At 37.4% G+C, this 23,620-nt stretch overlaps 1 protein-coding gene across 8 annotated transcripts in view; it reads left to right on the top strand.

Annotated features, from left to right (window-relative positions):
* The window catches only part of ATP11B (ATPase phospholipid transporting 11B (putative)), a 72,890-nt gene that overhangs the window by 45,309 nt on the left and 3,961 nt on the right, over positions 1-23,620 (top strand). Inside the window, exons 25-31 of one of the 8 annotated variants that reach the window (XM_055817281.1) lie at positions 178-316; positions 2,333-2,356; positions 3,802-3,867; positions 4,180-4,283; positions 4,928-5,093; positions 16,513-16,646; positions 23,382-23,455. In XM_055817281.1, the coding sequence (XP_055673256.1) occupies positions 178-316; positions 2,333-2,356; positions 3,802-3,867; positions 4,180-4,283; positions 4,928-5,093; positions 16,513-16,646; positions 23,382-23,415 (667 nt within the window). In that variant the 3' untranslated portion in view covers positions 23,416-23,455. Of the gene's footprint in view, positions 1-177; positions 317-2,332; positions 2,357-3,801; positions 3,868-4,179; positions 4,284-4,927; positions 5,094-13,363; positions 13,487-16,512; positions 18,679-20,376; positions 21,461-23,381; positions 23,456-23,620 lie in introns of those variants that run through there. The other 7 variants (XM_055817278.1, XM_055817282.1, XM_055817274.1 and 4 more) reach the window with 7 other exon arrangements.

The raw sequence follows: 23,620 nt of genomic DNA, 5'->3' as shown, positions 1-23,620 counted from the left end.
CAGAGTTCTTTTTTTGCCCGTGATTTATGTATTTTTTTCGTATGTCAGCGTTCATTAAATGTTTCTTGGTGCAGTTGAAAGCCATTTTTATTCAAAGCAGTAGCTGTCATGCAATGTGAATAGCTGATGGGTTATATAAAGACTATCTAAAATCCAAAATCTCTTTTATTTCTCCAGAGACATCAGTAAAAATGCCCATCTGGGGTTTAAACCATTTCTTTACTGGACCATCTTGGGCTTCTTTCATGCATTTGTTTTCTTTTATGGCTCGTATCTTCTGATGGGAGAAGACACTTCTCTGCTGGGAAATGGCCAGGTACAATAGCATAAGAATTATTCTGTCACTATATTTTTGCTGATACTTCTTTTCTTTTTTTTTTAACATTCTCTTGTCTCAGAAAAATGTAATATTTTTTACTTTTGTGAACTACTTAATTACCAAAGATGCTTTGAAAATATTAATGTGCGCTATCAACAGTAACATTTCTTAGTGTGGAAAGCTGTAAGACGTTGTCAGAAAGTGTATGTCCATGAAGAACATATCTTTCAAGAAAATAAATGTATTATGGTTGTCTTCAACTTTGTTTTATTTTGTGTACTGGTGTTGTCAAAATCGTACATCATAACTTCAGTAAATGAGAATTTAATATTCATTCATTCAGAACTCAAAATGAGTTGGACTTAACTGCAGTGTCAAACGGTGGCTTCTCTTTAGCATCTGTTAGAAAGTTAGGCTTAAATCTGAAAGTTGCCAAAAGTCTTAAAGCTTCTTCTGAAGATGTATTATTTCAATTACTCAGAAATTTTAAAGAGTATGTGGTGCAAGCTGCTTTAACTTTTATTCAGTGCATGTTTTAAGGACAGTAACTTAATGAAATCATCAAATACTAATTTGACACTTTCTGTTTTAAAGAAATTGAAGTTCACAGGAAAAATCATACACAAAAAACTCTATAAAGGTTGGATGAAACCATTACAAGCCCACTTTCTCAATTTTTTCCTGAGTCAGTTAACCCAATTTAGAGTAATCAGATACTGATTTCTTTCCTCATAAAACTATTATGGGTAGTGATACCAAAACATATTTGCTTCTCTCATTATGCCGTTCCTACTACTGATACGAAGTGCTTGCTGATTTTCGTGTAGGGCTTGGTAGAGTTGCAAGTTATGGCACAAGCTACAAAAATAGCATCATGTTGTATTCACAGTGGTCACCCGGTTGATAGGGAATGGGCATGAGCTCAAGAAGTTTAGCCAAAAAAAGGATTTCCATATAATGATGTACAGACAGTGGCCAGAATTGTCTTGAGTGACTAAAATCAGAAAGTATGTGAACTGGTGGTGGGTGGCATCCCTGAAGGGAAAGGAGCAGTAAAGGGGGAGTGGTGCAGCTAGCGGCAGTACCCATTTCATAATGAGATGTTTGATAAGATCATTAACGTAGTTATGCTTGAGACTAAAATGTCTCTTACAACTGAGGTATGTGTGTGCCCTCTCTTGTTACTTGTTACAAGGTATGTGACTTTGAAGTTCTTGTAAATTGGTAAAGGATCTTTGGTGCTCTTCTAATGAAGTAATTTTACACTACGGATCCAGTGCATTTTCTCTGCATCTGTCTTAGTTGTCAAAACACCTCACTTCAGAATTGCTTAGTAAATGTCCACAAGGCAGGAACAGGCTTTTCATTGTATTTAGTGGTAGATGTTTAGTTTGGGGAACGGATTATATTCTATAAACCAAGACCACTGTGCTGATTTAGACTTGGTGGAGAAAGTTCTTTTACTGGTTTCTTGTATAAATTAACCTCAAGATTTTTTAAAAATATACTTTATGAATGAGCATACTATAAGTAAATCTTTCAGATGCCCTTTGACTTCTCATGCTTTCTGTGATGGTGACTTCAAATAAATGCTAAGACTTTTTTTTGAGTTACTCTTTCTCTCTCATGTGTTTGCTGAAAGATGGTTATTGGAACTGGTAAACTGTGTGTTGCAGTGAAATACCTGCTGTGCATAAAGTATATTGCAAATCTAATGTGTGCCTGAAAAAGCCAAAGTTAAGGACAAGAAAAACTTGTGTATTGCTGAGTGCTTTTTCATAAGAAGTCCTCAAGAAGTGATCACTTTGTACGAATGTGTGATACAGGGTAGTGTTAGTGCAAGACCTCACATTTTCATTCCAAGTTCTCAGTTTGGAGCAAAGCAGAATAGAAGAGATTGTAAATAATCTGTTAATGCTGGTGGCTTGTCAGGTTTACCTCAACACATTGTGCAACAACTTGATCTTTTAGTTCTTTTTTCTCCCCCCTTTTTCATGCTGTGCATGTCGTCAGATATTGAAACCTAACAGGCAAATGGTAAGAGTTTAGAAGAGGAGGAGATACAAAATATTGTATCTGTTACTTCACAGGATTAGAAGATGCAGCATCCACAGTGTCTATGTGTTCAAAAATATAATGGTGGCAAGAATCCATTTGTGTGTTGCATTCTAACTCTGTGGCCATTGAGAACAGTGTTAGCAAAGACACTTTCTTTCACGGGTCACTCAGGAGCAGTAGTCTAATTTTACTTCAGGATTATTATTGGAGCAGTTAACAGCAAGCACGTTGCTTTGTTAAACTTTGCTGTCCATGTGAAAAGTAAATAGAAGGCTTCAGAAGACATGTTATAGCTAAGATGCTTGAAATTATCAGTAAAGCCAGGCTTATGGCTGCCTCAGTTTTGTACCCTGTGTAAAGATGAGTAAAGCAGTTGTGAGATCTGTCATCAGGCTGTTGGGATTTTTTTTGTCAGAGCTCTGTAACAAGGACTACAATGTGCGAATCCCAGTTCCATGCCTCTGTGCTGTACTAACAAATCAACTCTAGGATGACTTTGATTGCCTGTCTGCATGTGGTACCTTTCTCCTTGCTTGCTTAGTTTGCTACCAGTAAATAAGGAGTTGAGGTTGTGATCATTGTTCAGTATGTCAGTGGCAAAAGTAACTGTGAAACAGCAGCGTCTTCAGTTACAGCACCCAGACTGCTTACAGGAGCAGAGCAGTTGGACCTGTTGTAGAACGGCAGCGTCTGAGTAGCATGTGTGTAGATAGATGACAAACTCAGCATCCCTGCTTGATTGTCAGAGCTGAGATTTTATTGTTGTAGAACTTGTTCAGAGTTTTGATAGTTTAATTTACATAGGCAAGAGAATACAAAACTGACGGATACAGTGTTTTAGAACTGAAGCTTGATTTTGTTTGTATTAGCCTTGAAACAAAGTGTCTTCGTTAGAATTTTCTTTGAAAAAAATACAATGGCGCCATTATTTTTGAATTTTAAAACTGTGCTTGGGGTAAAAAGTGAACTTTCAGGTGATGCTGCATGTTAAAAATGATCTGGAAATGTTCAAACTCAAAGTGCTCTGCACTTACGTTAATGAATACCTTCCACCCAGAACTTGCGTTCTGTTGGGGGGGTATACTTAACTGATCAAATGGGTATCTTCATTTTCGTATCATTTCATGTTACTGTTTTGGACTTTCTTCGTATTCATGTAGCCTTTGTGGTGATATGTTCTGAACCAAGAAGGAAGGAGGATGACTTGTGGGTTGTGAATTTTGCTCTTATAAGCTCTGGTTTTTTTTCTAGTAGTCTGTGTTCTATCCTACTTGCTTTTTCATGATATTAGTTGTCACAAGCTTATGTCCACAGACTTGTTTCATTAGTGTAGCTGACCTGAGAAGAATCTTAACTTACCGTGAATGCTCTTAACTGGTGTTTCTTTTTTTCCTTCCATGATCTTTGCTGAACCATTTTCTTAGATGTTTGGAAACTGGACATTTGGTACTTTGGTCTTCACCGTTATGGTTATAACTGTTACGATGAAGGTATGATGTTAAACTTACTACTCTCTGTGTTTGGATATATAGGCAAATATGAAATAGAGCAATAATTTAAAATTGATTCAAAAGGTGTATGGAAGTAATTGATTCTTGAGGATTCCAGGTAAGTGTTTTTTGTGTTTGGTTTCAATGGTGGTTAAAGTTTTTTGTTGTAGTTTTTGGGTGTTACAACGATATTCAATATTTAATTCTTGGAATTAATTAATGGAAGTTCTCGAAGTATGTTCAGACTGGTATTTATAAATCTCCGTGAAGTGGGGGGAAAAAGGAAGTTCATTGAAGTTATCTTTGTTTTAGATGGCACTAGAAACTCACTTCTGGACATGGATAAACCATTTTGTTACTTGGGGATCCATTGTATTTTATTTCATATTCTCCTTGTTTTATGGGGGAATTATCTGGTAAGTGATTTCCTTCCCCGCCCCCCCTCCCCCCCCCACCCCCCCTCTATAGCACATATGATAGATGAAGCTATGAAAACACACTGAAGTACTATGTTCTACAGTCTTCCTCTGAATTTTGTGACAGGTGTTGGAAAATAAATTTTTAAATATAGAGCGGCTGCTTGCTTTTGGTGGTTCTTTTAGAAATTTTGAGCAATGCTACTAAGCTGTCCTGTGCTCAAAGACAGGCATTACTCGTCTCTGACAGCCTGTGACTATAAAGGCATTTTTGTTTCTAAAAAGTAGATATGTTCCCTAAGATGCTATATAATAGGTAAATGTTTGCAACAGAAATGAAGGTGCTGGGGTTTGCATCAGTAAAGCGATTCAGAGCGGCCTTGGAGGGACAGGATAGTGATTGATTTCCTGCAACACAATTTAAAACTAAAACAGAACATTTCCCTCCAAAGATTAGTACCCTACTTCCCCAGAGTTTCTTCGTGGGTCAGGTCCAACACATTGCTAGACTACTTCATGCACACCATGCAGTTGTAACTGCATCCTAAGAGACTTGCTGCTTGATGTAAAATAAGATACACTTGAGCCTGCCTGTGCTTTCTAGAAGTTCCTTTTAGTAATTGCCACTTCTTTTAACTTTTCAGGCCATTTTTACATACCCAGGACATGTACTTTGTGTTTGTTCAACTGTTGTCAAGTGGTTCTGCTTGGTTTGCCATAATCCTCATAGTAGTTGCTTGTTTGTTTATTGATGTTGTGAAGAAAGTGCTGTACAGACATCTACAACCAACAAGTACTGAAAAAGCTCAGGTAATGTTATGCTTTTGTATCCAACCTGATAATAGCTTAAGGAACGATTTTTCTGAAATCTGTCTTGTAAACTAAATACTTTCCTGTGGTATTTAATTATCCTCTTTCATTGTTGTCATGTTTAATGCGTAGAAGTGTTCTCATTTCAAAACATAATAGTTAATTTAAAATTACAAAAATGAGGACACCATTTTACAAAGAAATTATATTTAACTGATAAGGGGGTCACTCAGTCTTTTGCATCTCAGCTTGCAATTGTATGAGAATATCATACTGCGCATTTTTGTACTGCTTTAAAGATGGTAACATTCTCACTTTTGTCTAGGTATTAGAAGCTCTGTCTTCAACTAATTGACACTGAATATTTCTTAAAATGGGATGAAAACAATTTTAAAAACTAGTAGGACTTGTCTTAATTAGTATTTCTTGATTATATCATATGCTATGTATTTGATTGTTGATTATGTAATTAAAGGTAATGATCCATGTGGCATTGTCATAAATTCATAGAAGAGGTCTAAAGATATGCTGTGATAATAGAATCTCCCTTTTGCCTGACACAGGCTACAAAAACTCCTTGAAATCACTCTGTTGAAATTAGGCTGTCTTTTACGTAAATGTCTCATCTATGTTGGAGTGTTTTCTTCTTTTTTAGTGACAGTTATGAAGAAGTCATCCAACAGTCACCCAACTGTTCTAATAGTTACTGTCTCTGGTTTCATTTTTCAGCATTTTATCTTTTTATACTTTTTCTGCTAAACTGAAAAGCCTTCTATTAACAGGTGTTTGTTTTAGTCACGGTTTGTGATCAAGTTAATTTTCTACTGATAAGTAGAGCGGACTTGCATCTCTTGTCAAAAAGGTTATTTTCCAGTCTTTTAATCATTCTTGTGTTTCTCCTATAATCTTCACCATTCCTCAATCTCATCTTGAATTTTGGATTTCACCAGTGAACACAGTATTCCAGCACAGCATTCATCATTACCAAGTATGGGAATAATGAATCCCCCAGCTGTATTCAGTTAACAAAATAGTATATGTTCATAACTTCTTATCTTCTGCATCTTTTTCTCATCTGCAAGTGATTATGTTGGTTTCTTCCAGTTAATTGATGAGAGGTCAAGTAGCATAGGGCCAAGAAGAAGTGAAAGTGATTTAAGAATCCAGTTGACAAAGATACCTGGTATGCAGTTATGTTCTGCCACCTGTTAGCAGGTTTTAGTGCATTTGTGTGCCATAATGATTTTGTGGTGTCCTAGTTGTGAAATCCAAATTACACTGAGCGATGTGCCATACAGAACTCTTAACTACGTTACATCAGTACTGTTACCTTCAGCATCTAGGCTTGGAATTACTTTGATGTAAGTGCATGTTGATTTACTGAAATTACACTACCCTTCTAATTTGTGTGTTACAAATCCATGTGAATCATTCTCTTAATTTGGCTAGGATCAACATGCCAACAAACCTATTGCTAGCCAAAATGCCCCATTAGTCCCTTCTCAAAACTGGAATATTAGCTGCTTTTTCTGGTCTTGGAATTTAGTAGCTAAAAGCCAAGGTAAATAACTACGGCTTTCAGAAGACTGTTCAACTAGACCTGATAAGCCTCTTGATTGAATGTTAGTGCACTTTTGGGATTAAAGAGTCTTGATTTAGGAAGAGTTAGGCAATGATACTTTTTTTGTTTTTCCTTCAAAGACTAGTGGCAATATTTATTGAACTGTTCCCTTTTCCTTCCTTCCTGTACATCCTGTACATCAGCTGTTTCTGTTTGGCACAGTGTACTGGTATGGTTTTTGAGGTTTCTCATGTTCCCAAAGTGCTTGAATTAAAACCAAAAAAGCCTGCATAATTTTTCCCTAGCTTAATCTGTATGCTTCTTGTTGCATTCTCTTCCTTTCTGAATCGATTTTAAAGAATTTCAGTGTTCAGTTTGCTTCCGTTATGGTTGTGTCCTCAAGGACACAGTTGGACTTGTTATTTTTAAGAAGGAATCTTGATGAATGCCTTTTAACAACTTTCCTGTGGCTATAGCTGGATTCATAGCCATGGGGTTTTTGCTTTGTGCATCTGTTAGTCAGCTGCCCCCCTGCCCCGCTTATTCCCATTATACTTTACCATTTGACAGTGTCAGCATTAGGGTTTGTTTACTAAAACACTTTTTTTCTGAAAACACTTAGTTGCTGATACTGCGAAGGCGAGGTATCTAAAATCAGATTTGACTAGAAAGGCTTCGGCAGCCTTTCAGTGGTTTCTCTGTGTCTGGTGGTGAAATCATAGTTAAAAATGTACTTGCAAAAAGAAAGCTCCCTTTTGTTCCTTTTCTTGATGTTCAATCTGTTGAGATTTTCCCACTCTTACTCTTAATGGGATAATCAGCTCCAATGAATTTCATCGGCTGCTCTTGGATTGAGAAAGTAGACATAAGTGAAGATGAACAGATGACCAACTTGCCACATTTATTGTCAAGAAGTAACAGAATGCTTCTTTCATTATTATGTCTCATTAGATTTGTTTAAAAAAATTCTAGTAAATATTTTTCTTTCAGTTTCAAAGCAGAGCAAGGACTCCGAATTTCAGATAGAATGAGTTTGGAGAATGTCTTTGTCCTAAATGCTAAGGAATTTTCTGTGGAAGTCATTGAAAGAGTGAAACTTTGTATGTGCCCTTTTAAATGCGTTTCTTGTAGTGTAGGTACACCCTCTGTATAATGAATCTTTTAAATTATTTTTAATTGTAGGACTAAATTAGTGTATTTGCCTATTGGAGGAAAGAAAAACCTTAGTTTACAGTTACCAAGTTTTTATCAAGTCAAGATAAATTGTTACGTGAACCGGTCAGTGATTTTTAAATCAGAGTTAGTTAGGTTGTTTGTTTCTGTCCACCATCATTTAAATTCTGAAATATTCCCAGGAGCAGTGGGCAAAACACAGGTTTCTCCACTGAAAATGTTTGCTTGTATTGTTTTAATTTTTCAGAAACTTAAGAGCACACAAGTTGTGCAAGTAGCCCAACTTAGTGCTCTGAATTCATTGTATGTGTAGGCTTCTACCTCACTCAGTATATAAGGAACTTGAGTTTATATCTCTTATTCGGTGTAAGGTTATAGCATCAACAGTCAGTCTGTCTCTCATCAGTTAGATGTTACATGTAGCTAAGTTATTCGTGAGATAGCAAAGAAATTTAACTGGTGTGAGAGAGAAACACTTAAGAAATTCTGCTAATAAACTTTAAAATATAAATATTGTTGTGTCACAACAACTTAAAAAACCCCTCTGTTCCATTTTGGGAAGTCAGTATATGAAAAATTTGACAGACAAGTATGAGTTGAGTCTTATAAAGGGATGAATTTGTTTAACTTTACCTTTCTTAATGCACATAAGGTGTATGTGTGTAATTTGTGTGTGTGTGTTCCAAGATTTTTTTTGCTGGCCTTGAAGAAAATGCATTCTTCATGTGTTTGACTTAGGTTCGTTGCCCTGCAGTAGCTTCTGGGTCATTTCTGACTTCAGGCCTGTTACAGAATCGTATGGGAGGAAGTGGACAGTAACGTAAATCTGAATCAAAATGTAAATTTTGGGGTAAAAAAAAATTGTGGGGTAAAACAGCACTATTGAGGGGAGAAGGTAATACTGAATAAAGATGACTGGTGAAGCATAGATCTAAAAGTGTGTAGGCCTTTTTTCTCAGTGTGAAAGTTAAGGTACATGTAAGAATGGTCCTACCAAACAGTAGCTGGCCGTGATGATCCCAGGAGCTGCCCTGAAGGTACCAGGCTTGTGTTCTGTATATGGTGTGTATTCCACTTAAATAACAATGTCTTGTCCTGTGTCTTTCTCTTAGAAAATTACTGCTGCTACTTACTGACATGTATGTTCCATCCCTTCTCTGTCCAATTGTAGATGTACTCCAACAGAGTTGCTTTAAGTGACGAGTTCATCGCACTGCAGCCATTGTCCAGGGCAAGGAATCAGCTGAGCAAAATTAGGTAGAGTAGGAGGGACAGTTCCTCATCAACTCTTATGCATGCTGAAGGTGAACTAACCAGTGCTGAGAGAGATGGGAAGAGGCATGAATGTTAGTGGGTTGAGAGGGCAATACCTCTAGTGCAGATATATTCAGTTTGGTTATTTCTTGGCTTTGCTCTGTGGTTTTGAGCCAAATGCTTCTCCTAAGTAGCATGTATTGGACGTGCTTTTTTTAGGAAAAAACATCCCTAGCATGATGCTCAACTTTCAGAATACAGATTTAGCTCTTCTTGCATCCATTGTTAAATAATCACAGTTTCTAGCATGATTATAATGCTTTTAATTTCTTTATGATCAAAATAACAGTGCTGTTTGCATGTTGGATAATTTCAGCTCCCTGAGGCTGTGACAGGAAGGTCCATGTCTTTCAGGCAGCGATTTCTTGCAAGTTGTTTGCCCATTTTATTTTGCTTTCACGTGTGTTGAAAGCGCAGAAAATGCTTTTAAGTTTGGGTTGTACATACACTTGTGCGGCTAAGGCTTTTTGTGTTTGTTCTGTGCATCTATAAACTGAGTGTTGTTTGTTTTCAATGTGTATAGTTACATATTCCTAAAGGCATTTGGCTACAAAGTCCTAGAAAATTGTTCAAAAAAATAGCAAAGCATACATGTGTCTGTGATAGGTGAACCATAATGATTCTGAAACTCTTGAAATGCGTTAAATTCAGTACGTGAAATCCTTTCAAATGCTGATTCTCTTTTGTAAGACGAAAACATTCTTATGCATCAATGATGTCTCAACCTGTTTGATGTTTTATCCCACCGTTATCTATTGCTGTATTTTGTAACAAGAATTTAATGCAACGACCTGATTACTTTCAAATATTTTTTTTTAGGTGACTGTTGTTTAAATACATGCAAATAGGTGCTAGCAGAACCAACTAACTGTATTTTGGGGGGTTAATTGCTGTTTAACTGAGGAAAAGTGGGAGACAGGAAGCTGACATTGTCAACTATTAGCAGAAAGTTAAGTGGTTAATTGAAATGGGTGATACAAGTCCTTTTAAGAGAGGGGTGGGTGGAGAAAAAGCTTTGTATTTCCTCTGGGAGCACGCTATGCCTTTGCAAGGCAAAACTTGAAATGGCTGTTATGTTTAGCTGTTAGTTGTCCCAGTGTGAAACATAACCAATCTTAGATTTCCAAACATCCCAGGGAGGTAGCGGTGGGATGATTTTGGTTTGTTTGGTTTTTAAATTCAGTGCTTACTAGCTTAAAAACAGGCAAACTGCAATATACCTCTTGAATTTTAGTAAACTTAGCAACATTGCAGAGTTTCCTGTGCAAAAGCTTGTACAAGTTAGCTTTTAAAATTCTTGGTTTATCCGTGCCATGTAAATAAGTTACATTTTTAAAACTCTGGATAAATATGTTTCCAGTAAATCTCTGTTTTCTCACTGCATTATTAAAGTGAATTACGTGGTGCATGATATCTACACCAAAGATTTCATTACAAAAGAGTCCGTTAAACTTTCCAAAACCGAACACATTTTAAGGGTTATGCAACTGGAGGGTGAAAGAAGAATAAAGCTGTCTAGGAATGTAGCACTGTAGTTACTAAAATACTAAAAACAGGAGAACACTTGCTAACTTTGAGGGGATTTTCTTCATATTACACTTAGGGAAAGGGTTGAAAAAATGGGAAAGTTATTTTGTCTGAGTAACAAATGATTATGCAAATCCAATTCTCGTGTATGTCAGAACTTTTACGCTTGAATATCTAATAGTAAGGTACCTGAAATAAAAGCACGGAGTGCCTTACACTGTGCAGTTGAAGTTGTAAAGTGCAACAAGAAAGAAACAAGGACTTTGGTTTCTCTAGTTCTTCATTTGAACAAAGTTGGGAAGCTATCCTATGGATGCTTACCTAAAACAATAAAAAGGAAAATAAGTTTGCAGATGGAAACTACTCACTTCACTATACTAAATAACAAAGAATTTGGAGTGAAGACCATGGGTTAGTTTTTGTGGTGGTCAGGGCAGCTGTTCTGCAAAAGCATAGAGCAGAGAAAGCAAGGAGAACTCTTAAGAACATGAAACGAAAGAGCTGCATGGTGAATGTAGATGGAAGCAGCTAATTCTGTCACGCCTCTTTTGTACATGCCCACCCAGTAGCTGCGTCCCTTGTGACTGCAGAATGCACGTGGATTGATGAACAACGCTGGCAGTTTTTTGTAGTTTACTAAATATATATTAAAACCCTTAGAAGAAGTGTATCACCAGGTTAAACTGAGTTACGTCTTGTGTTGCAAATGTGCTTACCGTTCTGTTGATGAACAAAAAAATACCTTTGTGAATGTGAATTAAAAGACAAGTATGATGTTACAATAAATTGTTATGTCTATAGGCTTCACAGGGTGCAAAAAATGTTCCAAGTTTATATAAAGTACGTTTGTGATATATAGTTAAGAGTTTTGAGGTGGGTCTTTTAAGTGTCCGTGTCGTTCCTTTAGGTCAGAAATGCAGTCTTGTGTGTGCCTGTTAAACTCTCGCCTCTGAACTTTACTGTCACTTTTGTAACTTGGGATGATGAGGAATCAGGCAGCAGAGGTCAGGTGCAGGCTTTATGCTTATCTGGGGACTGACTGAATACTACTACTTTCCTCTGTAGCCATCTCTCCTGTTCTTGGAACATGTGAAATGTGCATTTTAGGGTACTAACTGGGCCCCATTGTATCTCACTTCAGTTTTTTCTTTGTAAACAAAGTTTTGTGTGTGTATGTATGTATATGTGTCTCTGTGCTTTATAGGAACTGTCACAAAACATGTGTGAGAAGTGTTGCTCAGATAGATGTTTTAATTCTACTAACTGATGGGATTAACTGTTTATAGAGGTTTTACCCTTGGACAGTGTGTTATGACTGTACATAATACTAGGGAAATGTAAAACACAAGTTTTTATTTACAGGGAAGGCTGTCAGTGCATAACATTATATCTGGGACTCTCATACTGTAGCATTTGCCATAGCACAGCCGAGACCCCGTGCTTTCCCCATCTGCAGGCCCGTAGGACTGTTGTTGCCTTGTTTTCCCTTCATCTCTGAACAGATCTGCTTTCTTCAGCTGTCTCCAGAACTCCAGACTCCTGGTCCTGGCTTTACGGCCTTCGTTACTTGTCTGAATTTTTTCCTGTAGTTACTGTTTCATAGAATTCCCCTCCTAAGAGCTTTCATATCTGATCCAGACCAGCTGTGTAGAAGCTGAGAACAGACAGGTTTCTGTTCCTTTTACAGCATATGTTTTCTGTAATTAACATACAATTTCCAAAAAGGTTAGTCAAGTGCAAACATGCATTCACACTAGTGAAGTATACCAGAACATCCTAATGTACTAAACCTTGAACAAGGGAAATTTCTTCCTTTACAGGTTTGTATATTGCATTAGCATAGCTAATCCGTAGAATCTATTGCAGGAAGAGGGAATAAATGAGAGGAGAATAGAGTATTTCATATTTATGTTCTGTCACAAAAGTGCACGTACTTACTTACCTGAAGATACTTTTGCCTTAATGGCTTTGAAATAACAAAATAGTTTGGCAGTTGTGGGTTTATTTGATTGAAAGAGGTGAAGAGTACAAAAAGTAGACGACTTGAAAACGTAACTGCCAGTGAAGTTGTTAGATGCCAACATTCTCTCTCTTTTTTTTTTTTTTTTTTATATTTCTAAATCAAATTGGTTGGGGTTTTGGCATACGGTATATTAAGGGTTAAAGAAAGTGAGCTTTATAGTAGGGAGCAAGTTTTAATTTAATTGTAGAATAGTAACCATCTCACATATATTTTCTGAAATGTCTCTGTGGCATCAGACACATTGACAGCTAGGACCTGGGCTCAGGAGAATATGCTGTGGTGCTCTTTAACTTGATGTACAAGATTAAATACATTTTCTATTTAACAAAGTCCCACCCAGCTGTATATTTCAGTCTGATTAAATGTTTACTTGAAATGTCTGTCTTGTGGCATATAGAATACCCTGTAATAGGACAAGCAAACGGAAATGATCATTTTCCCCTTTTGTAGTCTGTGGTGCGCAAAAAGACCGAACACTTCTGATACTTGTGCACTGATAAACCATGTTTGATCCACTGATTAATTTGAAAAAATTGCTTCTTTACTTTGTAAATATGCATTGTTCTCTCAAGAACAGATCTGTAAAATGAAAGTTCATTTAAAAATGGTAATTGTTTTAAAGCGATGCAAGCATGGTGCTTTATAAGATTTGTTGCTTTTCTGTCCTTCTAGATGGAAGAAGATAAGGGTTCAGTCAGCTCAGCATGTGACTTTGCTGAAAGCAGGCACAGAGGGGAGGACAATAGGCAACTGCTAGATCCATCTAGCCTACCCGACAGTTCTTACGTTCACTAGGTAGTACTCCCACTCTACCCTAATGTGTGTGTATACATATATTTATATATATCATATAGACAGTCATGGAGTCATCTCAAAAATACCCATATTTTTGGTATCTACAAGAAAATTTGCATCATATGTATGGGTTCCATTTTTTCTTATCAAGCTGAATCATTCTTTAATTCTGCACTTCAGTTGCTTTTTGATTTATTACATGAAATGGGCCATTATCATATAAAGTATTACGTTTATTGTGATCCAGATCTTACCTTCTGAAAATGTGTTACTTTATTTGCAGCCCAAATACCAATACTATCAGATATTTCTCTATATTTACTAATTTTTTTAAACCATTGTCTCTCCTGCCTTTTGTTTCCTGAGGGTTTGTTGCGGGTCTTCAGAGACCATTATGCTCTACTGCTTTACCATGCCAGGTTTTACTTTGATATAAAGCTATGATTGTAATTGTCTGCCACAGAGATAAAAGTGAGAGAAAGGACTCTATAGCATAATAAAAGTATCTTCCTTCCTTCCAGGTAGTGGATATAAATGTAAAAATCCATGCTCACCAGGCAGTGATACACAATGTATCTACACATCAAACTGAATTTATTTTTATGTTGTCCTTGATGTTCTCCCAGTATTACTTTACGCTTAACCATGAGTTTGATAAAATACAAATGTTGTTTCCAGGCTTATGTAAGGTCACATTTGCTGGTTTTTTTTAAAAGGGTAATAATTGACTTTTCCATAAATTGTGGTTCAAGCATGATCCTAGCTTTTTGTGAGTATCTAACTTGAGAAGAACAAAGGAGATTCTAGTGAAGAAGAGACACCAGTGCTCCAATATCCAGAGCTGAGGGTTCATTCCTTGGAAAGCGGTTTGGGTTACTCTTGATTCCTCTGCCTACCCGCTTTGAATAATATCTAAGATTGTTGGGTCGGCAGATCCCCCTGGTCCATGCGATCCCACATACAACCACTGTAATATGACCTTTTACAGTAACTTTAAAGGTATTGCTTGGTCTGCTTCAAGAAAATGGATGGACTAAATACTCCTTTTGAAATCCTAGGTGTAGGAATGTTGAGAGTTTGTTCTGTATGGCTGTGAATGCAACTGTGAAGATCACTGCATGTGCAGCAGGGAGTGTGCTTTCTGACCTCCTAACAGGAATTCCTTCTGCTCTGTGTCATTTCTTGTCTGATCCGCTGTGAGCGCAGTATGAAGTGGCTGTGAAGGTCCTGTTCCCTAGTACTGCAGTGCTGCGAATTGTGCTGTTCCTCATCTTGGTGTCTTCTGTGACAGTACAGTTGTGACCATATGGTCATCAAACTAGGGCGTTCAGGGACTCAAGCGCTGTTGAGGTGTGTCGTTTGTTTTGGTTTTAACCAGAGCCGCTTTTAGACCTGTCAGTTGCAATGCTTCTGCCCCTGTCCCTCAGGTCATTAGTAAATGTTAATTTTGTGTCCAAAAGACCTCCCAGATGAGTGCGGGTTAGTCAGAAGTGTGCAATCTGCCTGTACTCATTCATGGCCTCCTAGGTATAAGTACTGTAAGCATCATACGAAGCAGTGTCTTGGGAGGATCTGGAGGGACCATGGGGAATGCAGAACAGAGCTGAGGAATGGGCAGGCTTAGGAAAAGACGCATGGAAACACCAGTTCTGCGCATGTGCTCCCCCCTTCTCCTACCAGTTGGGGTTGTTCTCTTGGATGTCCAAACACTTCTTGTTCCTGTTAGCTGCCTCTTCTTTTGGGATTGGAGTTGTTCTGTTATGAAGCTGTAATCTGTCCGGTTGCCTGTGGGGGGATTAGGAAGGAATGTGTCCACTCATAGTAAACCATTCCCATAGGAAACTGAATTTCTTTGCTTTCCTTGTGATGTTGGGCAAGTGTGGGTGGCACGAGAGAAACTGGGATTGGAAACCAAAGTCTCGGTCACACAGGGAAAAACTGGGAGAAGCTCTGAAGTGAGCTGTGTCCTATCATAGACAAAGATGCCTTCTCCCAGATTTCTTCATTCACTGGTGTCCAAGAGTGAAATGAGGATAACGGATGTTTAAATCTATCCTGTGTGTTCAGCATTTGTTTGAAAGGTTGCTCTTATGGGAAGTTTCAAATTAAATTTAAAAGCATCCCCACACTCCACGTTTTTATTTCCTTTTGGGAAGGTCGTGGAAATCGGTTTTGGACGTTCTCTTTCCAGCAGTACTAGTTTTTAGTCAGATTGTAGTTACGCTGTGGTTGACTAGCGTGCAAAAATAAGAGGAGCGCACTGATAGATGGCACGTAACGTGAACCCATACACCTGTGTATTACTGCTTTCATTTTGTCTGGGTCTTTCTCACCTACAAAGAATGAACAATAGGAAGTTTATTATGCTGATGTCGAATTACTCTTCATGCTGGCATGAACGTGACTGAACCTTTCTAACATCAGCCTTGTTTGCATTTAGAGAAAGGATATCTGCAAATCAGGAATGTGCTTTTGTTCCTTACCAGGCCAAGGGTATCTATGGTAGTGAAATAACATAAATTATTATAGGAAGTTGTGTTATACATTTCTTGAGGAAAAATTATTATTTACAGTCAGGTAGCTGCACTGTATTCAGCTGCCCTGGTCTGAAGCTTTCTCTTGATAATTTCCCTTAAAATAGGACAGGCCTGCAGCTTGTATAAATTACACCTTTGCTGAGGTCAATCAAGGCATCACAGCTCAAACTGTGATGTGCTGCTCCACAGATGCACTATAGCTGTAACAGAGAATTGCTGACCAGTTTATTTCCAACATTAAGCAGAGACGGTGCTAAACATTTTCCATACCCTCACCAAGGCTGCATTCAACCATTGCGTAGATTTTAGTATAGATAGACTTCAGGAAGGGAAATGGTAATGTTATTCGTCATTGTAATTCTGTAAAATTGAAAAATAATCAACACTCTTAACTTTTAGAAAACCTGCTTTTCCTAAGTGCTTTCTGATAACATCTCATTGCTAAAATCTGAGTACTAATTTTAATTTTTTTTTTTCTTTTCCTTCCAGCTTACTGAGGCAGGTTCAGGTATCAACTGCTTGGACTCCATGTGCTGCTTCTCAGATGGGGAAACAGCATGCACATCTGTTAGAAGAATGCTGGAACGACTGATGGGAAGATGTAGTCCAACCCGGGTCAACAGGTGTGGCATTTCTCTCAATAGCCTTTGCTGCAGACGATTCTCCTATAAACTGGAACCTGATGAACCTGCAGCAATAGATGTCTAGCAAACCAGCTGCAGGTTTTGCTTATTTAAGTAGGAAATGCAACTCTTTATTGTACTTTTCTCATCCTAAAAAATTAGTTTCTTGTTTCTTTTTGAGTGCTTTCTTTTGGAGTGGGGAGGGGGGAAAACAGTTTTCAAAAGATTTCTGTTGTTTAGTTTGGCTTACTACAAGTTCTTGTGTTCTATCTATCATAATTTCTCTTGATTTGTACATTCTTCTCTTTGGAAAAATCAAGCCTTGCTGCTGGTTTTGTTCTCCTCTTTACGATTATTTCTTTGCCTTGATGAATCAGGAGTTGTTTGTAAAGTCGCAAGACTTCCCTTTGGCTCTTGATGTACAACCTCCAAATATTTACCTTGGAGCTTGCATTACTCCTGAAGATATACAAAAGGCTCACGCTCCCCCCCGAAATATAACTTCATTATTAGAAGGAGAGTCTTTGAATCTTTCAGCCATTGATTGATATGAAGATGAAATATTTTTGTAGTATAACTTTTATAATCTATTTCTAAAATTGGAGTGATTGACAGAACAGAGCCTTCAGGTTCTAAGGATTTTAAATGTTTTTTGGGTTCTAGAAGGTATTGTCAAAATCATGTGTGCCATTCCAGAGTATGTGCTAAATAAATCTTTTTCCTTCACAAACCACGTGTGAAACAAACTTCAATGGGATAAAATCCCATTAAAGTAATCAAATACATCTAAGGAGCAGTACTGCTCTTGCCGTCAGCATAACCGTAAGAAAAGCTCGTACTAAATCTGCTAGTGTGCCATCTCCCCATTTCCAGATAAAGAAGGGTAGCTAACGAACTTGGAAATATTTGGGGGTCGAAATAAAAAGTCTTTTGTACATCGTAATCTCTCAGTCCCTGAATGGTATCTTGGTCCTTCATTAGTCAAAAGGCAAACCTGAAAAAGTTGCACTTCACACATTTTTCAAGGAAATTCATTTTGTATTTGAACAACTTTGTCTCTTTTGGTTAAAAGTGGTGGTATCATTCATTCGGTATAAAATCGTGTGTGGGTAATTTTCACTGACAAGCTTTGTCAGTTCTGATTCTGCCTTTAGGTATTTCCTTGGTATGTAGTACACCTCTGGTTTGAACTCTTGTGTTGAATACAGTGTCTGTGGTTTCAGTCGGTTTCTCTCTTCTGGCTTGCTTATGAAATTTATTCAACGTTTCTGCAAATCTAGGGTATGATTATGCAAAATGTTTCATTCCATATGAAAAATGAACTGTTATGATTAAGTACATTTTTAATTCAAACTTTTGCTGTATAGAAAGCAGGCATGATGTATAAAATAAACAATTTAATAGAATTTTTAATCTACAAGGTGAGCATTTGATTGGTCTAAAAAATCAACATTTTGGTAGCAGTTGCTCTTAAGTTTTTTGGGCTTTTTTTCCAATTCACTGTAAAACTCTGCTTTCCAAATGAAGAACTTCTCACGCTACTTTATTTTCTTATTGTTATCTAATTAGGGCAGATTTTTAGTTAACGTTTGCTTTAGTAACGTGTAGTCTTACAAGGTAGGTATTCTGTGGTTTATTTTCCTGCAATGCGTTTACATTTTTACAATTTCCTCTTCTCCACTCAGTTTTTCTTTCTTTTAAGAACTTACAAATATTTATTGAAGTAACTCATATTTGACAGAATATTAAATACTTTTTGAAGACTGCTTTTTCTCAGGTTTCTTGTCTGCTTACCTCATGTAGTTTTCAGATGAAGTTCCATCTAGCTGAATAGTTTTAGAATTTTTAGAACACAGAAGTCAGCATTGTGTTTAATGAACATGCTAAACTATGATGGTGCTAAACTATGGGCTTGAAGTTCTGTAGGTTTTGCTTCTGTCTCTGGTTGAAACTACTGTGAAACCATCTTCTAGTTTCACTTACATTTATGCACAGTACAACTAGAAAATCCTTTTTTTTTTCTTTTCTTTTTTTTTTCTCTTTTAAAAAAAAAATCTTAGTCTTACTTGCTTTCTTTAGTGACTTCAGTTCCTTCCACTCAGCAGACACTTAAAACCTAGACTAAAAGTCAAGGTACTAAGACTATTTTTTCCCCTATGCTTTCCTGGTTTTATATATATATATATATTTATATATATATGTATTAAAGTCTGTGTTTATTTTTTAATGTACTAAATCCTGAGGCAGTTACAAATTGTGAAATGCTGAAGGTACGGTTAAGAAATCCATTTGGTGATTTTAAAATGCTTGTAAAATTATTTAGCCTTTTATTCACGAGCTTGAACTGCTTTGATTTTTACTTAAATCTTCAGAGGATTGCGCAGTGCCAAACAGGGGGATGCTCTTTTGAGTACTTGGGCTGTATAAAATAGCTTCTTATTCAACCAAGAAGTAGCTGCAGATTATTTTTGTTGAAGTAATGCTGATAAATAAGTTGTCTATGAGAGTGCTGTGGAATGAAGAGCACTATTTTAAATAGTGTTGCTGAAGCTAGCTTCTGTTGTATTCTGTGCTCCTGATATTCTGTCAAATATGATAACTGAACGTGAAATCAAACGCGGTATCAAATTTTGATAGAAACTGCAATGAATCAAAAGTTGTACAAATGCTTGGAGTAGTGGGCCACAGGAATACAGTCTCTTATACTTAATTCACTGCTTGTAAAATATATTCAAGAAGTATTTTCTATAGCTTCATTGACCAGTTAGAATATAAAATGTGTGGTGTGGTAAGATAAAACGCATTTTTGTCTGTCTGTTCCATTAAATTGTCCGTCAACTTGTCAGTCACTAAAATACTACGAATGCTGGATCACATACATTTCTTGTACAGTAGGATTCATTACTGAATTGTTCCGATCTCCCGTTAGTGGTACTGGTGTCAAGGCACTGCATGTAAAAGTTCTAAAGAAACAGCAGATTTCTGACAGAGGCAGATTTGGAGGATAGGTTTGTTACATTTTGATTTCCTGCTTTCCAACCTTCTATTTTTTCAGCTTTTCGCATACAGCCCTGTAATAACGTTCCACCCGGAACAGTACGTCTTTTTGTCCTTAAGAGAGAAGACGTTGTGAGATCCCGTCTGAATCGAAAGCTGTAACCCGTTAGGTAGTTTTCCTGATGCCTTAAGTTTTAACTTAAATGTAACGGTAAGGGATGAAATAGATTTGTGGTGGTAGGTGAGTTTTGCCTGCCCACAGCTTTAGGTAGCGTGGATGTTTGGCGTGGGAGCAGCAGTACACAGTTCCCGCGGCGGGCTGTGCGTGCCCTGAGGTGTTAGGGGACGGCCTCGGGCTGTAGCACTCATAGCACCTCGGCTTGTGCCTGCAACGTGCAGGTTTTCCTTGAGGCGCAATATTAAAACTTAGTTGTAAAACTGGCGTATAAACCTCTGGTCATTTTAGTTCATAGTAATGAAAATAGCTGTAGCTTTGAGTAAACTTTGCTAGAAAGGTAAACGTAGAATTGTTAATTACGTAGGTGGCATGATTAACTCCAGTGTGTTTTCAAAGGTTTGAATGAACTGCAGGTGCCTACATGAAAGTAATAGATTAATCTTTTAAAGAGTTTTATTTCTCTAATCTCATAACACACTTATCATAGATATTTCTCCTCACCTGTTAGATTATAAGTCCCCAGTCAGCCAAACTTTTCTTTTATTGTTACTTTAGATCATGGAGTTCATCGGATCCCTTCTATGCCAACGACAGAAGCATCTTGACTCTCTCCACAATGGACTCACCCACTTGTTAACAGGGACATTTGTAAATGCCTTGTGAAAGCCATGTGGTGTTCACACACCTGTAGTAGGCTCTGAAGCAAGTTCAGTGTTACGTCCCTGCCCTAGAAAAGACTAGCGTGACTTCTAAATACAAACTGTGGCTTGTCTTGTGGCCTAGCATAAGTCACCCGGAGAGTAATCGCTTCCAGTATTTTTTTTTTTCTAATTATATCTACAAATTGCTATTTTTTTTTTTTTTAAGGACCGCTTTTACCTCTGACCATTTAATCTTTTTTTGATACCATATGAGCAGATTGGAATCTTGGATTTGATACTTGAGACATCACTGTATGACAGTGAGAAAAATCTTTTTCCTCCCAATTTCAGGTGATCCAATAGAACTGAATTTGCACAATGAAACGTTTTTAAAGTTGCATTTTTCATGATGACCCTTCACTTTAAATACACACATTAATTTGCAGCTGTCTCTTACAGATACAGTCTTAGCAGTTTGCAAATCTGTTTTGTTGTTTCCGTGGACGGTTACTGTATTCTATAAGCAGTCAGTTTAGTAATTTTTGAGAGTTAAATACAATTCAAATATTTATGCTAGTATTTGAGTGGCAATATGTTAGTCATTACTTTGAAGAACACTGCTAACTTTAGCAAATTAATAATTTGGAATAATAAGGGATATAACGGTTCACTGTTCTCTTAAATTATAATTCAGAAGCCAGTCATCTCATATTATGCCCTGCATGTTTTGTTAACAGCTCTTGATTCTGACATGGAAAAATGTGTAAGAGTTGGTGCATTGTACGGAAGTCTCACTAGCATAAATTTTTTTTTAATTATTAATCCTTTCAAAGGTGGGGAATTTTTGCATGTTTTACTTTTTCGTGTATTTATATTTGGTCATGTTGTACTTTGGAGATACAATTAATGCTTAATTATCTTCATATATCTGAAGGATCCGAGGCATTGATGGCAATGTTTTGATACCTAAGTATGCCAATAAAAGCAAATTGCACAGACGGAGCTTTGAATGGTACGTCTTGCAGGTACATCTGTTGTCCCGGTATAAACGTGTCTGCATGTTTGGGGCTGGGTAGCAATGTTCGCCTGTTGGTTCAGCTGGGATGAGTAAACTGTTGGCTGCCTTTAGCTGTGGGAGATGAGATGGAGGTGCTGCCGCCAGGGCACCCATAGAGCATTGCTTTAGGTACGGCAGTTCTTATGGCTGGAGGCTGGTAAAAATGCTGCTGCTGCTGCTGGACATCCCGTTTTTAGTCTCTGACCCTGAAGTCCCATCAATAAGGGGAAGGATCTTCCTGTCAGACAGCGAAAGATGTAAAACTGCACATTGAAGTTATCTCTGGGTGGAATAAACTGTAAATTGAACACGGACTAAATAACCCCTTCAAGAACTTCTTTAATGAAGATGTGGTTAAGCATAGGATTTGGACAAAACTAGTATTAGCTGCTTTCACCCTGCCTGCACAAGTTTCCACTGATGAAGTGCTGTCTCCTGAGCAAATTAAATGGCAAATACTTTTTATTTCATAATTCAGGCAGACACATCTTACCCTCCTGTTATGACGTCTTGGTGGGTGTGGGCTGCTGCCAGAGGAGTATATCCCTCTTGTTGTGGTCAGCCCAAATTGTCCTGAGTTCAGTGAGCTGCAGGAGGGGAGGTGTTCAAGAGGTCCGTTTTTCCTTGTATCAAATGCTTTCGATATTCCTTACCTATAAACAGCTCTGTTCATTATCATCGTAAACAAGAATATGACTTTAACCGGTATTATTTCAGTTCTCCTCTTGGAACTAGAGTTTTGCCTTAGCGGCTGGAAGCTTCGCTATAAACGGGAGGCTGCAGATCCTGTGGGCTCTCACTGTTCAAGGCAGTGTTTGTGTAGGAAAGAAACTGTCATTGCAACCTTGTTTTGAAACTGGTAGTGACCTGAACATGTAGTACATGAGGGTTTTGTCCTACTGGTATAGATGAAGACCAGTTCACAAACTGATTAAGAAGCTTCAAAAATTAATTACGAAACAGAAGAAACAAAATCAAAATATAGCCTGCTTTTCCACTAAATGTGTTTAAATTACCTGTCATAGTTCATATCTGTATTGTCTTCAAATGTTGAAGTGCAGTGAAGCTTAGGCTTGAAAATTTCTAGTTGTACACTAGATCCCCGCATTGAGTGTCCAGGTGATTAAGAATCACTAAAAATTGTTTTACATATTCCATGTAATAGGTATTAACAGGTGACTGGTCTGACCGCATCTAGTTGGAGACCTGGTTCCTGTGTGGAGATGCAGTAAACTGATCGTCATCTCTCCAGTCCCCAAGAAAATTTCTATCCAGATACGTGGTAGTAACAAAATACTCTTAATTTCACAAACTCCTGTAACTTCCTTTATTATTTTTAAACAGATTCAATATTATATAAAAATGCAATTTTCTTCTTGGTAGCTTCTCATTCTTAGTCTTCATACTGCTATGGATACCTAGGAAGTAAAGAATCTTTCGAAATACTCTAATCAGATATCTGCTGTTTAGCTGTATCTCTTATATCTAAATCACCGTGTGTCACTTTTCAGAAGTACTTGTTTGTCCATGTCAGCCATAGCATCCTACTCATCCCGTCAGTTTGTGTGGCCATGTAACCTCATTAGTCTGTGTGGTTGGTGCATCGTGCATTGAAATATAAACTGTGGTAAGTTTTGTGTAGCAGAAAGCAGAGGCTTTGTTATACAACCCCACTCCAAGCATTTAGATGGGCTCAGCTCTGTACATACATATATTTTAGCTTTTACCACACAAATGTGTTAAATATATTTGCACAAAAGAAGCACAGTCCTAGATTTGAAGAATAATTTACGTGCATTATGCGTTTCTTTAAAACCTTCCATCTCCTCTTCTCCCTTTCCTCCTACTTTCCCTTTTCCCAGTGTTTGTAAGGTTACCGAAGAAACATGCATTTAGACAATTCAGGAAGAACTTAAGAATCCATCTGTCTGCCAAGGTATATTTTTCTATTTGCAGTACATTTAAGTCAGTAATTTCTCATTTAGTAAGAACATAGAATTGGGTTTGTGTAAGACCAGAGATTTTGGTCTGACAAACACATTGGATGGGAGAAGCGACTGTGGTTTTGTACTGATGTCACAAATCTTAAAATTGCTTCTAT

This window comes from Falco peregrinus, chromosome 12 (genome assembly GCF_023634155.1).
Source record: "Falco peregrinus isolate bFalPer1 chromosome 12, bFalPer1.pri, whole genome shotgun sequence".
NCBI lineage: Eukaryota > Metazoa > Chordata > Aves > Falconiformes > Falconidae > Falco > Falco peregrinus.
This window is presented reverse-complemented; position numbering and strand designations above follow the sequence as displayed.